Here is a 16779-nt window from a genome sequence, read left to right as displayed (position 1 = left end):
TTCGGAAAAAAAAAGACCCGTACCATAAATTGGGTCCTCTACCGTACGGTCGATACAAACTACAAAGCATGTGTAGCTGTAGGGCTGTCAACGGGCCGGAATTCATTATTCCGGATCCTGTCCCGAATTACTATACTGGACCCGGATCCGACCCGTTTACCAGACGGGTCTTTTATTCTATGTTCCGGATCCGGATCCGGGTCGGGTCTACCCGAACAAATTTAGCAAAATTTATAATTTCTAATAAAAATGAGAAAAAAATATATTTGTAAACTAATTTCTAACTAATACAAAGAAAAAACCAAATAAGAAAAGAAATCAAATTGACTTTATTATTCAAATACATCACCCTAATCAAATTATATTGATAAATATATATTTTTTAAATTATTAATTCATTTATATCCGGATCCGGGTCTAATACGGGTCGGAATACTATATTCCGTATCCGGCCCGTTTTTTTGTTTGACAAAACGAATCCGGATCCGGATCCGGAAAACGGAATTAAATCCCTACCCATACCCGCAATAATTTCACGGACCCGGTCCGGATTCGGGTCTAAACCCGACTCGTTGATAGGCCTATGTGGCTGTAATTTTCAATTTCAATTATCCGGAACAAATGTTGGTTGTCTGTGAGTATACAACCATACATACATTACCTGTATCACTAAAAATACAACCACGAAGATTACAAATTATTTTCACCTTATTTACACAATTTGACTTGTTTACATTATCAATACATTTTTCAATTATTTTTTTACCTCATATACATCACATCAAAATAGTGCTACAGTATTTTTTTTCATAAAAGTATCTCAAATAATTTACTATTCGAACACACTCAGATGAGCATGCCATAGCTAGTTACCCCAAAAAAAAAAAAAACTGGCCATTACTAGGATCAATGGATCATAAGATTGAAAAAAAAACGTGCAAAGTATAGCATGGATTTCTCTTTTAGTAATGCTTAAAACATTAAAAGTTTTACCCAGAAAATTTATCTCCTTCGCATGATGTGTACTTGTTCTTTTGAAAAAACAAAAATGGCAAATCTTCCAATGTAAATGACTTCTTTCCCCAGACCAAGCAGGATTATATCTTTAGTCATATAACCTCTGAAAAGAACTGAAGAAGGCCAATAGGTTGCGTATTATTTCTTGAAATTACACTTGGAATTTTTACACTTGTTCTGTCAATTGAATTGGTCTTAATGACACCGGAGTAATGTACTGATTTAATGGCAAGCTCATACGTTGTCACTGTAAATAGAAAAGAGTGTAAAGTAGCTGGTGGAAAATCTGATGAGTGTGAAGAATATAAAAAATGAAGCAATATCGTACAAAGAAAGAGAACAATCACCATATTTCAAAAGAAATTGGAGGTTTGGTTCTGTCAACTTTTAATTGTGTCCTGGAAGTGAATTCGGTGTGATGCTTATATATAAAAATTAAATTTGGTACTTTTCATATAGGATTGGAGAACTACTTAACGATTATGAATTCCTATTTCTTCAGGCTTTTACTCTAATGAATTTCAATTATCTTTGGATGAGGTAATTAGAAGTGATGAAAATTATTTTTCAGTGTCTGTCAGTCGTTAAAGATCATGGTTACTAGAAGGGAATTTGGTTCTTTGGCTACGGGTTATTTTTTAATTTGTCCTCCTTCGTCCTTTTTATTTGAATCAAGTGAAGAACTAATTAGTGATAGAGTTTTGGCCACTAGCTAAAAAATGGATTACGGATGGAGTATGCGAATTGGCATCCAAACACAACAAAAAGATGTACATTTAGGAGCCTTTGGATTTAAAACTCAAAAGTTTAAGCACCATTCCAAAAGAAATCCCATGTCATTTTATGATAGAAGTTAAACTAAGCTTCTTTATTTCCTAATTGTTCTAGTTTCCTTTAAATTCCAGATTTGTTTGAAAACTAGTACTAGTTATTAGTTAGTTTCCTTTTAAAAGGCTTAGTGCCTGTTTGATAATATAAAAAAGTGCTGAAACTGAATTCATTCAGACATTCAGATGTTGTGGGTGTTTGATAAATAAAAATTCACCTGCTGAACTTATTAAGTGGTGCTGAATTTGTATGTATTTTTTTCAGCACAAGAATCGTAGCTGAATGCTTAATTTGATAAGAGTCAAGAGATTTACTTCAACTACTTTATCTTATCTACCAAATATATCCCTGTTTGTTAATTACATTCAAAATCCTTATTTAATTAAACAACCTAATATTCCCTATTCAAAATCCTTATTTAATTAAACAAAACAACCTGATATTCTTTATTCAAAAATTTTTTTTAACAATAATATTTTTTTGCAGTAATTTTCATCCACAAACATTTATATTTTGATATTTTTTTGTACAGATAAATATTATTTATGTAATGCAGCTTATCCACACACACGTGGCTTTATGACACCATATCGAAATATTAGATATTGGTTGTCTGATTTTCGAAATGCTTCTCGTCCAAGATCAAAAGAAGAACGCTTTAACCAAGCACATGCAAGATTGAGAAATGTAATTGAACGTGCTTTTGGAGTATTAAAAGCTCGTTTTTCCATTCTCAAAACGATGAAACCATACCCTTTTTTCACACAAAGAAATATTGTCATTGTATGCATTGCTCTTCACAATCATTGTCATTTTCATACCTAACAATTTTAAGTTAATTAAATCATAGGTTCTATTTCCTTTTTGGATTAAAAGATAGAAGGGCAAAATTGTACAATTTAGCTTATTAAGCATTAAGTTATGAATATTTATCAAACAGTATAAATAGATTCAGCATTAAGATTCAGACATTCATATATCTCTTTTCAGTGCTTAAAATTCAGCAAATTAATTATTTCAGTATTCAGAATTCAGAGTTCAGAATTCAGAATTCAGATTCAGTGTTATCAAACGGAGCCTTAGTCGGTGATTAGTATTAGTTTGAGTCCGAATCTAATTGAATAGTCAGTTTCCTATGTGTCGTTGGTTTCCTTGTTCGAGTCTTAGGGTGCATTTGATAAAACTGAAATTTGAAATCTGAATCCATTAAGTTATTAAATTATTAAATATTAAATCTAATACATTTGAGTGCATATCACATTCATGATAAGTGAATAGTTTATCACTTAATTTTGGGAGCAAACTTTGTATAGGAAATTCGGTGCCACTTAATTAATTCTGGTGCTCAATTTTTTATTATCAAACGGTCTGAATATATTAAAATCCGACTTATTTCTTGATTCATTAGTTAGTTTGGATTTGTACTTTATAATTAAGAAACTATTAGTCTATAAACGCTAGTTATAGCGCTGGATTAAATTTTGAAGAGTCAACTCGAGTCATAGAAGAGTTGATATTTGGAAAGTTGAATTGAGTATTGAAAAATAGATTTGAGAGAAAGTTTCGTACTTGAGATTTGAGAGTTATCGTAAGCTAAAGACTACAACTTAATATTGTTATCACTGAGTTCTGGATTAATAAATTACTGAGTATTTATTCTCTTCCTCTTCTCACATATTTTTATACGGGTTAAAATTGCTTCTGCAGAGTGAATGCATGTTTTTTCGAGCCAACTGCAATTTAGCAACTTCCCAAGTTGTTTCTTCCATTATTTAGGTGTATAGCTGAATTGTACATTTGGATGCAACCTATGGAAGTCTGTTTCTGTTTGTATTATTATCATTTCTAAAGCACTAATGGAGCAATGAATGAAAGTTGCCTGATTACTGATTCATAGCAAATACTAGAAGACATATTATCCGTTGAGACGGTAAAGCGCTTTCTCCTTGTTTGGACAGCCGGTGAAAAATGGCATTGTTTTCCGTGAACACATTTTCCTATCACCTTTTTATCTCACGTACATTAAATCACTACAGTAATTTTTCACCAAAAAATCCATGAAAAATGTAATCCAAACACAAAATTTTTTGGGGGTAAATCTTCAAAAAGGGCTGGCAGTTAACGGGGTCGAGGTAAGGCGGGGTAAATTTCTTTGACATGCCATTTTCATACTCAAATGATTGGTTAATTACTCTAATAGCCCATATTCACCTAGATTCTCAATTTCATCTTTTCTTGAAAAAAAATGATTTGATGGACTTTTAAATGGCTTGCATTGGGTCCTATTTTTTGCTTTTACGGTGTTCTTAACATGATAACTAACTACTATCATTGCAATGAAGATAGACATGCAGTACAATTACTTGTCTAGCAATTGTTTAAGACGTTAAATGTTCAAATTTTCTTCAACTTTCTCCGCTTCTGAAATTCCACTCATCTCCTATTGAAGGGAAAAAAAAAAAAAACTTTAAGATGATAGATGTACATAACTTTTCAAGTTGCATGTCATAAGTTTATTATTTTACAGCATATTAATAATGAATACTACTGTTTAAAACGTGGGTCGTGTTTTCATAGGGCGCATTCTAAAACTTCAAAACTTGGCCAAGAAGTCCTGCTCATAATTTAACCTTTCCAATCACCGACGTTTCCAACTATTGTTTGAGGAAGAAGAATACAGCATCCTTTATGAATCTGAATACTATGGTGCTAATATTCTGCATTCAATAGGGAGCTATTCGCTTTATTAATCTGTTATACAAAGATCATTTTTACAATTCCCGAAACTACAACTATATAGCATCAATCACCGCCAAAGATCGAAAATCATTATCATGCGATATCCTACAATTAGATGTATGACATGAAAGATAAATAATTTAGCAAAAAATAATTTATTAGAATTTAAAAAAAAAATTGAAAAGAAAAGACCACAGACAGATAACTCGGGTACACTCCTTCTGTATAAACAAAACTCTACAGATTAACGTTGTATATTAAGAAATCTTTCATTACCTTTTATATAGTGATGATTAATTTAAATACTTAATAACTACCACACGTATTAAAAACAATAGACATACTATATCCCAGTTTTTTTTTTTTTTTGTTAAAAAAGGTTTTTTTTTTTAGCCCAAATATATAGTTTTGAACATCATACACTTTCACGCTGTCAAAATGAAGATAAGATAGATCTAATTTTACTTCTATCTCTTCATTAAAAAGAATAACATGAATAATTGGAACTGATCAAATATAATATCTACAAATTGGTTTATTAAAGTAATCTATTATTTTACAAAATAAATAAAATGAAAACATTCTAATAATATAATTTACATTCTAATTCAAATAACCTTCAACATTCTAATGATTTAATTAACATTCTAATGGTTCAAATAACAGAAAACATAGAGAGGTCGCCATAGAAAAAGTTGTTGCTAAGATCCAAGTAGTTCAAGTGTGGATAGACCCCAAACATGATCAGTATCTCCGAGAGGTTTCCAGTGAGCTGGTTCCCACCGAAGGCAGCTTTACGCAAACTTGAGCAGTTCTTCAAGCCTCTAGGAATTGGACCTGTAAGCATGTTGTCATTTACAGTGAAGTTTCGAAGCACTCCACTTTGACATGGCTGATCGGGCATATGACCAGAGAATTGATTTTCTCCCATGATCAGATGAAGTAACTTCGTCAAGTTTCCAAGCTCTTGGGGAATAGGACCAGAAAGATGGTTTCTGTGGAGATACAAATACTGCAAGTTACTCAAGTTACCTAGTGTAGCAGGAACGGAACCACTTAGCAGATTATCGGCAAATTCTAGATCCTCAAGAAGTTTCAGATTGCCCAACTCCTTTGGAATTGAACCAGAGAGTTGATTGCCATATAGGTGCAGGAGAGTCAAACTGGCTAGATTGCCTAGTGATGGTGGGATTGAGCCACTTATACTGTTATTGAATAAACTCAGACTAAGCAGTGATGTTAGATTCCCTATCTCAGGAGGAATGAGACCAGTGAGTTTATTGCTGTAAAGATGCAAGTCCTCTAGTTTGTTCAAGTTTCCAAAGGAGGGTGGAATAGGACCTGATAACTGGTTTCTGTACAGGTAAAGCTCAACAAGATTGTAAAGAAGTCCTAATTCAGGAGGAATGGGGCCAGAAAGCAGATTGTCATAGAAATACAAGCAAGTCAAGTTTTTCAAATTGCCCAAGGAAGCAGGAATAGGGCCATCAAGATCGTTAGTGGCCAAAGCCAGATCACTTAGAGACCTTAATTGCCCTATCTCCTCAGGAATTGAGCCATTTAACTCGTTGGCATTTAAATGAAGGGTTTGGAGATTTTTCAATCGTCCAATTTCACGTGGGATAGTATTTGAAAATAGATTGCGCTGCAAGTCAAGATACAAGAGCTTGGAGAGGTTACCTATCTGAGGTGGTATGCTCCCAGAAAGATCATTCAGGGTCAGATCAACATATTCAAGATTTGGGAGGGATGAAAACGGAAAGTTGTAAAGAGTACCATTGATACTTGAGTTTGTGAGGTTCAACCGGTTGACACTTCCATGAATGCAAGAGACACCATACCAAACGCAGGGGCTGGCGATTTCTTTTCGAGAATGAGAAGAATTCGCAGCGTTTGGCGGAAGATTCCATGAAGATAGCAGGGGATTATCCGGGTTCTGAAAACTTGCTTTCCATTTAAGAAGAGCCTCAGCTTCTTCAACAGAAGCTAATGCACTTCCCAGGATGCAAAGGAATGCCGTTAGAACTATAATGATCATGGTTACTACGTTAATGTGTGAATTCAAGATGGCTGAATGGAAAAAATGAAAGTAGTCTTCTCATATATTGTCCTTGTTTGTGTTACTTTCGGGGGGATCGGTAGAAAATGAAAGTTGTCACCAATGGGTAAACGTCGACCACGCATGGACTTGATCGATCCTCTTAGAAAATTATAATCCAAACACGACCTAACACTTTTTCATGACTCAACAGCTATTGTAAGATTTGGTGACTTCAAAAACTTAAAAGTCATAATTGTTATAAATAGTTGTGTATTTCAAAAGATTTTGTCCCACATTAGAGAATCAAAGAGACTTCCAATCATTCTATAATGCTTAATTTTTTATTACACTTGTGGTGAGTTAAGAACTAGAAGGAAGTGTAAACCGATGGATTTGCACCCACAAAGTTTTCCAACAATGGATAGAATGTTGACTAGTATCACAGATTTTTCAACCATCCAATTTCACGTGGGATGGTATTTGAAAATATATTGCCCTGCAAGTCAAGATGTATGAGCTTGGAGATTGAGGTCACCTATCTGAGGCGGTATGCTGCCCTAAGGATCGTTCAGGGTTAGATCAACATACTCAAGATTTGGAAGGGAAGAAATGGGAAAGTTGCAGAGAGTACCATTCATAGATGAGTTTGTGACGTTCAACCTGTTGACACTCCCATCAACGCAAGAAACACACTATGACAAGTGCAGGGGCTGTCGATTTCTTATGGAATATTGGAAGAATTGACAGCATTTGGCAGTAGGATCCATGAAGTTAGCAAATGGATTATTCAGGTTTTGCATCTAACTTCCCATTTAAAAAGTGCCTCACAGCTTCTTCAACAAAAGCCTAAGAACTTCCAAGGAAGCAGAAGAATGAGGTTAGAACTATGACGAGTAAAGCCTTCCAACTAGGAGCAGAAATCATGGTAACTTTTCGATGCTTGAACTCTAGATGGCTCAAAGTGAATATATCGAAGACGAACAAATTTACCCTAGGCAATTGGCAGATAATAATGAAAGTTACCACCAATTGGTTACATCCCATAAAATAAGAGTAGACTTGATTGATCATTGGCTCCCAGTCAATCGTACAAGTTTTGCAGTGTACGAAAAAATTGAGGATTATTTCATTCACTATTTCCCTGACAAAAAATTGCTGCACATGTAACAAAGTTTACCGTTCATGCGCGTTTACTTTCTATCTGGAAAACAACGAGTCCTTGCGTCCAACATGAATTCTTCAGTGTGAAAATGCCCAATTTTCTCATAACCTAATAACACCGGGATCCGACTTCCTCAGGCAAGAATGAAAAGGAGTCCCAAAATAAAACAGAATACTCTTATACATGCATGCATGCACATAATCATACGAAGTTCGTTATCTCGCAGCTTCAATTAATTACCGTGAACTTTGAAGATGAACAAAACTCTCTAGCGACCCTTTTTTTCTTTATTCTTGCTTATCAACACAATTTTTCGTCGTCTGTTAGCTAACTAAAACTAAACATGTTCTGACATTCAAAAATACCTCTCTGACACCAAAATGTAGCCTACATTCTTCTGAAGTAAATTTCCAAGAATGTGGCCCACATTCTTCTAAAGTAAATTTTCTATGCATTAGTTTACGCAAACACAGTAGTTCACATGATTAAAATTCTATTAGTTTAAACAAATGTTAAAAAGTAATATTAGATTAATACATATCAGAAGGATAAACACTTGCATGTTGCACGTTCTTCCCACCTAGTTTTGGCAAATGTGGTAAAAGCTAAATTTAAAACCAGCAGAAGCAATAGACCAACGTCATCCTCCAAGTCCAGACTACGGTTTTATATGTCAAACTCCATCTAGCAAATTATCAACATTACTGGACCCTGGTTCCTGAATCAACTGCACCAGCTACACTTAATAAAGCAGGCGCTCGAACCATCTTCTAATTGATCACATCAAAGATTCTTCAACACAAAATTGAAATCAGCAAAAAGTGAAGGCTATTAGGTCAAGTGCAAACCGTATTCGACTTGTAGCAACTTTGAGTTGATTAGTCTTACCAATCATGACAGGGTCAGAAATTTGTAAAGAAACTGAAGTTTGTCACCAGCAACAAAATAAAATAACCAACAGCAAGTAAAAACAGCATCAACAGCTGCTGCATCACACACAGCATCTACAGCTGCATCATAAAAACAGCAACAACAGCTGCTGCATCATACAAACAGCATCTACAGCTGCTGCATCATACAAACAGCATCAACAGCTGCTGCATCACACAAACAGCATCTACAGCTGCTGCATCATCTTGCCAATCAGCCACATTTACTCTTCACGAACACAACTATAGAAGGCCAGTAGAGGGTCCATCATGAGTAAAAAATTGAGTAATAGTGGTCACATCAGTCAATATGTTCACCAAAATCGACAATTTACCAAATCCACACAAACCATAGTGCAGAAACTAGCATCAAACTAGATATAAAGAAAGCGCAAGTACAACAACGAAAAGAGCTAAACCTCATAACCAGTTCGGCCAATTAAGTTCTATCAAGGTCTACACATTCATAACATGAATATCAGAAATGGTCTCCTCAAGACAAGCGCTGCACCAAGCTTCACTCTGAAGATCCATGAGATGGTATCCTGCCCACTCAATCCTAAGAAGAGAGAGAGAGAGAGAGAGAGAGAGTTTAGATTCAAATCTTCTTAATCCAAGTGAAAGTAAACAAGGTTTTGATCTCACATCAGCATCAGAGTGCGGAGATCGGCTTCGGGAATCAGCACGTCGACCACGCGGTGACAGACTTTTTGAGGTTGGTGAACGATCTTTCTGTTTAACTGCATCAGGACTTGCACCACGAGAAGGGGGGGTTCTGCGGGGAGATTGGCTCCTCCTAGGACTTGCACTGCGCCGAGCAGGGGAGGCACTGAGACATTTATAAAAAATCATTAGACCACAGCCAAAGCTCATAAAGCAAGAATTCATCCCTAAACAATGAATAATGAGCAACAAGAAAAGCACTACCTTCCATAAGACCGACTTCGACTGCGTCTATCATCATCATATCTGCCCCTTCCACGGTCTTTGTGGTAATCAGGGCTCCCACTGCGGCTTCTGCTTCGGTGACGATAATCTCTATCCCTGCCACGACGACCCTCACGATCCCTTCCTCTGCTTCTACTACGGCTTCTTCTACGATAATCCCTATCCTTGTAATCATCCTTGTACCTGAAAGGGTTCCAACAAGTCAGCAATTATTTGTAGGTTTCATATGCGAGAAAAGCAACATTCTTGAAAATCCAAGCTACAGATTCCAAAAATTTGAAAGAACAAGAAAACTTCAAAACATAAGAAAAGAAAGATAACAATAATAAATTGAAACGACAATAAAACTTGCAGTCCAGGACTAAAGAAGCACTGTATTTACCACTACACTAGCAGGTCTCTTATAAGACCCAGAATTCAATTATAAAGAGATTCAAACCCCAACTCTACTTGACAGTATTTTTGTGGACCAATCAATAACAATGAACAATGATAACAATGTTCCCAGAAGAGCAATGTTAACCAGATCTGAAGGTTCCAGAATCACCAACAGAGTTCCAACTCAAGTACGCCATTACACCAACAAAACACAACTCACTATAACCATAAAGTCAATCTTTCTGCATGCTGTGTCTCCTCAACTGTCAAGTAAATACAAGACAAGTTCCACAGTAAAACCACATAATAAACAGACTAAATTAGATACCTCGGCCGAGGGCTGCGACTTCTTGACCTTCCTTTTGACTTGTAAACTGGTTCCATTATTTTTCCTTTGTGACTATTATCCAAAGCAAATGACGGTTGAAACTTAGTAGAAAACCATAATATACATTCCAAAACATAGTAATCAAACCTAACTACTTTAATCATATAGTCATTTTTTTAAGTGTCCTTGGACAACTAAGGGGAAAAAATATTCCAGGAAGCTACATTAAAATAATATGGCACAAGTTTAAAAAATAAAAACTTAGGGATAATCAAATCTCTCACATTCGTTCAGCATTTGGACCATATTTTGCGAATTGAACCATTATCTCCCTTCCATCAACAACTCTTCCTGAAATATTAACCAAACTCCATGATGAGAAAGCTTGAAGCAGAAAAGAATTTCAAACCAGAAGATAAACCCAAAGCATACTTAAGCAGGTCAAAATCTTTATGATACACAACTCACCATCAAGCTTTTCAACTGCCTTCTGTGCTTCATCCTGGTACTTGTATCGCACAAAAGCAAATCCTCTTGAATCACCAGTCCTAACAATCGCACCCACAATTTATCATATGAATACTATGCACATGCACACACACCATAAGGCGGCAAAAATAGCCATTCAATGCAAATATGTATCAAAACAAACAGGTTTTATTTTTCCCGTGGGAAGTCCAGGTTTTTTGCCTTTTTATTTGTAACCTAAATTTCGACAAAATACAATAGGACTATCATATTTAAACAGATTAAACATTGGGATAAACTTCCAGATTGGATTAAACTTCTCCAAATTTTGCTACAAGTCCTTCCAACACACACCAAACTGAAAAACAAAACCTACAAATTTAAATGCGCGAATACTCTATCTAGAGGTGGAACGCTCAGCATACAAGCATATTTCCAATCCTAACTAGTAATATTTGCTCAAAAAAGAAATAAAGCCCAGAACTCGATAAAAGTTCCAAAGTATCGAAACCCTGTTTCTACAACTCATCAAAAGACGAAAACTTATACATTTATGCACATAAATTAATGCTCCGAATCTAGCTGAGTATGAATACAGCCAGAAAAAGAGAGAATACCTGCGGTCGCGGGGGATGAACACGTCAACGACTTTGCCATACTTATCGAAGAGCGGGAACAAATCATCGGCGGTGGTACCTAAAAAATCATAGAAACAATACTAATCGGAAGAAAAAAGAAAAAAATCTTAACAAGAAAAAAAAGAACAGATTTTTGGGTGTAATTACGGAAAGTGATGTTAAGGACGAGGAGAGAGTAGGTATCTCTGATGTCCGGAGGGCCCGATCTCCCGAAGTGCGACATTTTTTCAGTCTGAATTGAGAGTGTGTGACTGTGTGAGAGAGAAACTGATGAAGAAGAAGAGGCGAAGGGCGTAGGAGGTGCTAGGGCTTGGGAATTTGAGGAGCTGACGAGTGGCTGGAGTAACGAGGGTATTGGTTGATTTGACGAATGTACCCTTGGACACTGGAGTTAATTACTAGTTATACCGCTTGATTATTGTTCGTTTGTTCTAAATGCTTACTGGATATGTTTTCAGATTCGCATGTTACTGGCTATGTTACTGGAATGTTTACTGGAGTTTGGACCGTTCTTTCGATTTTGCTGAGTGATTAATCTAACTGTGTGTATGTTGTTGTTCCTTAACTTGAGGAAAAAGATTCACATCGTAAATCGACTCAGCCAAACTCAGAGTTGAGAGGCAATGAGCTCGACCACCGGACAATGTCATGAATATGTCATATATATATATATATATATTGTAAGTTAAATTTACAAAATATAACCAAAGAATTCAATCATCCAAATTTATATCCAATTCATCAAATTCATCTAAATTCACAAAATTTATAAAATAGAAATCCCATACATACTCAATCCTTGATAAATAGCAATCCAAATAAGGCAATAAGTTCATGTTCAATTTCTAAATCAAAGAGCTATCTAAGCCATGCTTCATCTTCATTTTCATTATCTCCAATTTCATAACTTTTCAAGTGCATATCATCCTCATTATCAAGTTGCACAATATTTGTGTCTTTTTTACCCAAATCTCATTTAAACACTCATAAATAAAAAAACTAAAAAATAGATAAGAACTAAGAAAAATTTTAAATAAAATAAACAAATATAATCTTACGTGAATAAGGGGTCCATCCTCGATAATTTTGGAAAATTCTTCTTCAATCATTTCTTCTAACTTGTCATAATCAATGACTCTTTCTTCTTCCTCATCGATTATTCAAAATTCAACTTTATCAATAGTTTCATAATCCATTGGATCATAAGATCTCGTTTTATATGAAAACCTACAATAAAAAAGAAAATAGTGAAAAAAAAAGAAGTGAGAAATTTTAAAAATATCGATAAATTTACAAAAGAAAATGAGTATGTGTAATAGTAATTCCAAACATATTCTTCAAATATAAATTATAATGAATGTAAACAAGATCATTCAACCTGTGATATTCAATTCTATTCTTCTTTTTGGTATGGATACATTCAAATACGCTTCAATTGCGTTCACATTATGAGAAAGAAGAAATTTGACTCAAGAGTCAAATTGCCCACTTCTATAAATGTGGAGTATTATTACCAAATAATTTTCACAACCCATCTACATTAGTAAGATATAATTAGCATTATTTTTTTAAAGAGAATTAACAAAAGTAATTCGTCAATTAACGTAATAAATGCAAAATTAAAGTATGTGTACGGGAAGTCTTGTACGTATTTTGAGCAAATTGAAACTCAAAACTTTGATTGTTCGATCTAAACATTGATCTTTCATCCATCATATATTAAAAGTTATTCATTTTCAACTTTTGCATGATTTCTAAAACGCTTTTCATAATTTTAGACATGTGATAAGAGATGTCTTTATCATATTGGAAGGCCGAATTTAACCAAAAAATAGTTGCATGAATATCATTTTTCAACATATTATCCAACATTCTATCAATTATATCAATGTACGGGCTGTAAAATTTTTTCTTGTTCTTAAACAGTTTTTAATGCTATTAACAACTCTCCATCTTTTCATAATCTTAGACATGTGATAAGGGCTATCCCTATCATATTGGAAGGCCGAATTTAACCAAAAAGTAGTTGTATGAAGATCCTTTTTCAACATATTATCCCACATTCTATTAATTATATTAATGTATGGGTCGTAAAACTTTTTCTTGCTCTTAGACAGTTTTTTAATGTTGTTAACAACTCTCCACATGTCTTCACATACATAGCCCACTAAAGTTTTTTTTTTAAATCAAAATCACAAATATGTAAAATGGTATTTCATTTGATTAATACCTCCTCCTCTAAAGATACTATTGCACCATTGACAAATTAAAATTTTTTTATCTTGTGAATCTGGTCCTTCTATAACATGTCTCCAAACTATATCAATTTTTTGACTGTGATTTTCAGAACTTGACTTTGATGCCGATTCTTCATTTGCTAGTATGGATTGTGAATCAGTACTTTCCACTGTCCTATATTAGAAAGAGCATTGAAAATACTAAATAATTGTTAAAAAATCTCCTATAAACGAAAATTTACAGCAATTACTACACATGAAGATACATTGTAAAGTTGAAAGTAACATAGCTATCACCAAATTACCTAATCATAACTTTATACTCAAATTGCGTCATATGTATAAGAAAATAATCAGTATGATATATTCTATATTTTTAACATATTATTTGACTCATTTTCTTAACTTGTCGAAAATTTTTTGTTTAAATTTGGTTCATGAACTTGTGTATTCAATTCTTCAAATATTTTGAAGCTGTTCAAGTTAGATTTCAACCAAATCACACTTGTTAAGTTGCTGATTTTTTTTAATATTAATGACTAGTGATTTTAAAAAAAAGAGCACTTAATGCATTCCAAATTTCATCCATGTAGCTAAAATTGGCTAATAACAGTTTCCTTGATTATCATTCTTATACAATGAAGGGCTACTGAAATAATAATGGTCGTTGACTGCTGCAGGGAAAACTTCCCTTGATTTTGGACGCCTTATTAAATCATTTACTCTAAATCAGCAGATACCATTTTTTTTTATTCCCATATTTGAGTTTATTAACAACTTGTCTCTTTAAATAAAGAAATTAAAAATATCATTACCAACTGAAGAACTTTATCCGCACCTATAATGCCCAAATCCCAAATACCCAAAGTTTATTCAATTTTTCAAGAAGTTCGTTTAAAGATAGTAACTCATTCAAAGTAGCATTGTGTTCATCTTTATCAAAATGAAACAAACTATGGCATTGATTATTCACTTGTAAGTTCGCCTACTGTATATACATACGAGAATTTCATCGGTGATGCACAAGAAATCACAGATCCGAATACAACTAGATCACAAGAAAATGTTTACCAGATTAGCAGTAGTTCGTTCACCATTGTACTTCAAATGATATAAACGAGGTGCGTAGACCAGATTGATTTCGGTGTTTGTATCATCACCCCATTGTCGCCAACTTACATTTAGATTTTGATGTTTGTGAACATCACCAAATTGCTAACAAACTCAATAAATAGTCAACTACCCATAAAAAATACTGAAATTCAAGTCACAAATCAATTCAGCGTAATGAATCAGCTATAACAGCCTTTACAACTGCTAGTATTCTCCTCCAAACAAAAGTGGTACTAATATAATTAGCTTCAAATTCTAAAAATTATCAAATTCAGCTCCAGTTCATCTCGCGTGTTGATTGAGCCTTGAAATCTCGCGTGTTACAACGGCAGAGGCTAGAGGTTGAAGGACAGATGACCGGTGGCAGTTGTGATTAGGAAACGATCGGTGATCATGAAGAGATGGCGGTGAAGGCTTTTTAGAATTATCTCAAGAACGAAAGAAAGGAAGAGAAGTAGAGTTTTGTTCTTCTAATTTCATCCGATTTTTTTCCTTTACTTTTAGTTTTTTCAGTCGGTCAGTCAAACTTTTGATTAAAAAAAAAGGCAGAAGAAGGAAAAAAAATTGGGGTTAATCTAATTCTCCGATTCACCGGTTTAACCGTCGAGTTTTTAGTTAGCTCGAAGTGGATGCCGGGCCGATTTTCTGTTCGATTGATCGATTCGGTCCGGGTCTGAAAACGCTGCTGATATTTTACTTGTCAATTCTCACTCTGCACTTTAGCATCAGCAAATAAAAATGAGAGAGACCATTGGGCCTTGCTTCAATGGATTTCCCATACACTGAGTCGAGAATTCAAATCTCGCATAGCGTATCTCACATATCTTTTTTTTTTTTGGTTCAAAAACTTTAGAGACCATTGGACCTTGATCTAATGGAAGAGCCTCTTTTAAACTCTCACATGCATTTCATTGAAGCTCTCCCGTGCATTAAGTTGAAGATTCAAATTATGTCATGTATCATATTGGATCCTTATTTTCAAAACATTTATAGAGTAACCCCATACAACACTCTTTTTGACATTTTCTTACAGAAGTAAGAATTTACGCAAATAAACTTAATTTCCACAATAACTTCAAAAGCCGGCAACTTTTGAAGTCCCGTGAGGGACTTATCTACCCAAACCCTTCCCCCCCAATACCAATGTGGGATAGAAACTCCACAGGGTGCCCTGCTGCTAAGAACCCCATACCACACTCGGCTCTGCACATTTATAGAGTAACCGTTGTCCAATGCTTGATAGAGCTAGGGGGGGGGGGGCAATTCTTGCCCTTTATCCCCATTTTCGCCCAGGCTAACATGGCCCTACTTGTTCAGGGAGAGAGTCGAGTCTCGAAAAGTATCGTTGAGAGGAATCTATTTGAAAGTTCATCCATGAGCTCTCATGCAAGTCCATTGATTTGTTGAGGAAAAAGAAATAAAAACGAGAGAGAGAGAGAGCTTTTCATGGATTTAAACCCATCTAATTTGGAGGCCAAATTCTTGAAAATCTGTCTTGGATCTCAATAATGTTTTGCAAGTGTCATACAATGCTCAATGAGGATTTAGGGCTAACTCCCAACTAATTGAACTCCTATTAGATTTTTACGAAACCAGAAAGTGAGTGGATACGTTTTGATGAAATTCAAAGACCCAATAAGCCAGATTGTGCTACAGCAGGTCTATAAAATGATACAATTTGGGCCACCAAGTTTTTGCTCTTGCCGAGATGGATGGCCGTTTTAGCAGCCTAACTGCTAGGTCTATTTCTTACTGATGCTCTTTCTCACCGGTCAAATGGTGCAACAGCTGTCTATGAGCCTTTTAAATGCTATAGTTCATTGGCAGAAAAGTGGCGGATTACAACCTCAAATTTAAAAAATAAGTCCCAGGTTTCCCAAGCCTAAGGAAGAGGGTGTTTTAAAAGACGAAGACCGAGAAAGCCATAGAGCTAAAACCGATCGCTTGTTACAA

At 34.9% G+C, this 16779-nt stretch overlaps 1 protein-coding gene across 3 annotated transcripts; it reads right to left on the bottom strand.

Annotated features, from left to right (window-relative positions):
- Positions 1-8263: 8263 nt before the first annotated feature.
- Positions 8264-11805, bottom strand: LOC113712395 (uncharacterized). Of its 3 annotated transcripts, XR_003453286.2 has the most exons (10): positions 11624-11804; positions 11456-11534; positions 10839-10918; positions 10655-10721; positions 10371-10442; positions 9644-9847; positions 9362-9545; positions 9136-9275; positions 8676-8959; positions 8264-8579 (listed from the first exon to the last, which is right to left on the bottom strand). XR_003453286.2 is itself a non-coding variant. In XM_027235798.2 (8 exons), exons 1-8 carry the CDS (start codon positions 11697-11699, stop codon positions 9270-9272), a joined length of 768 nt encoding a protein of 255 aa, XP_027091599.1. In that variant the 5' UTR covers positions 11700-11805; the 3' UTR covers positions 8988-9269. The 3 variants fall into 3 exon arrangements, 1 of the variants encoding a protein (XP_027091599.1); XR_003453287.2 differs by lacking the exon at positions 10371-10442 and having other exon boundaries at positions 11624-11805; XM_027235798.2 differs by lacking the exons at positions 8264-8579; positions 8676-8959 and having other exon boundaries at positions 8988-9275; positions 11624-11805.
- Between the last annotated feature and the right edge of the window lie 4974 nt (positions 11806-16779).

The sequence above is a fragment of the Coffea arabica genome, chromosome 10e, assembly GCF_036785885.1.
Source record: "Coffea arabica cultivar ET-39 chromosome 10e, Coffea Arabica ET-39 HiFi, whole genome shotgun sequence".
Lineage (NCBI taxonomy): Eukaryota > Viridiplantae > Streptophyta > Magnoliopsida > Gentianales > Rubiaceae > Coffea > Coffea arabica.
Note: the sequence above shows the minus strand (reverse complement) of the source record. Positions and strands in the feature narration are given on the sequence as shown.

Coding starts and splice junctions, on each gene's coding strand:
- LOC113712395 (XM_027235798.2), bottom strand. CDS start 11,699: ATGTCGCACTTCGGGAGATCGGGCCCTCCGGACATCAGAGATACCTAC. Junction 10,919..11,455: donor TTCATCCCCCGCGACCGCAG/GTATTCTCTCTT, acceptor TGCGATTGTTAG/GACTGGTGATTCAAGAGGAT. Junction 9,546..9,643: donor CGAAGTCGGTCTTATGGAAG/GTAGTGCTTTTC, acceptor TAAATGTCTCAG/TGCCTCCCCTGCTCGGCGCA.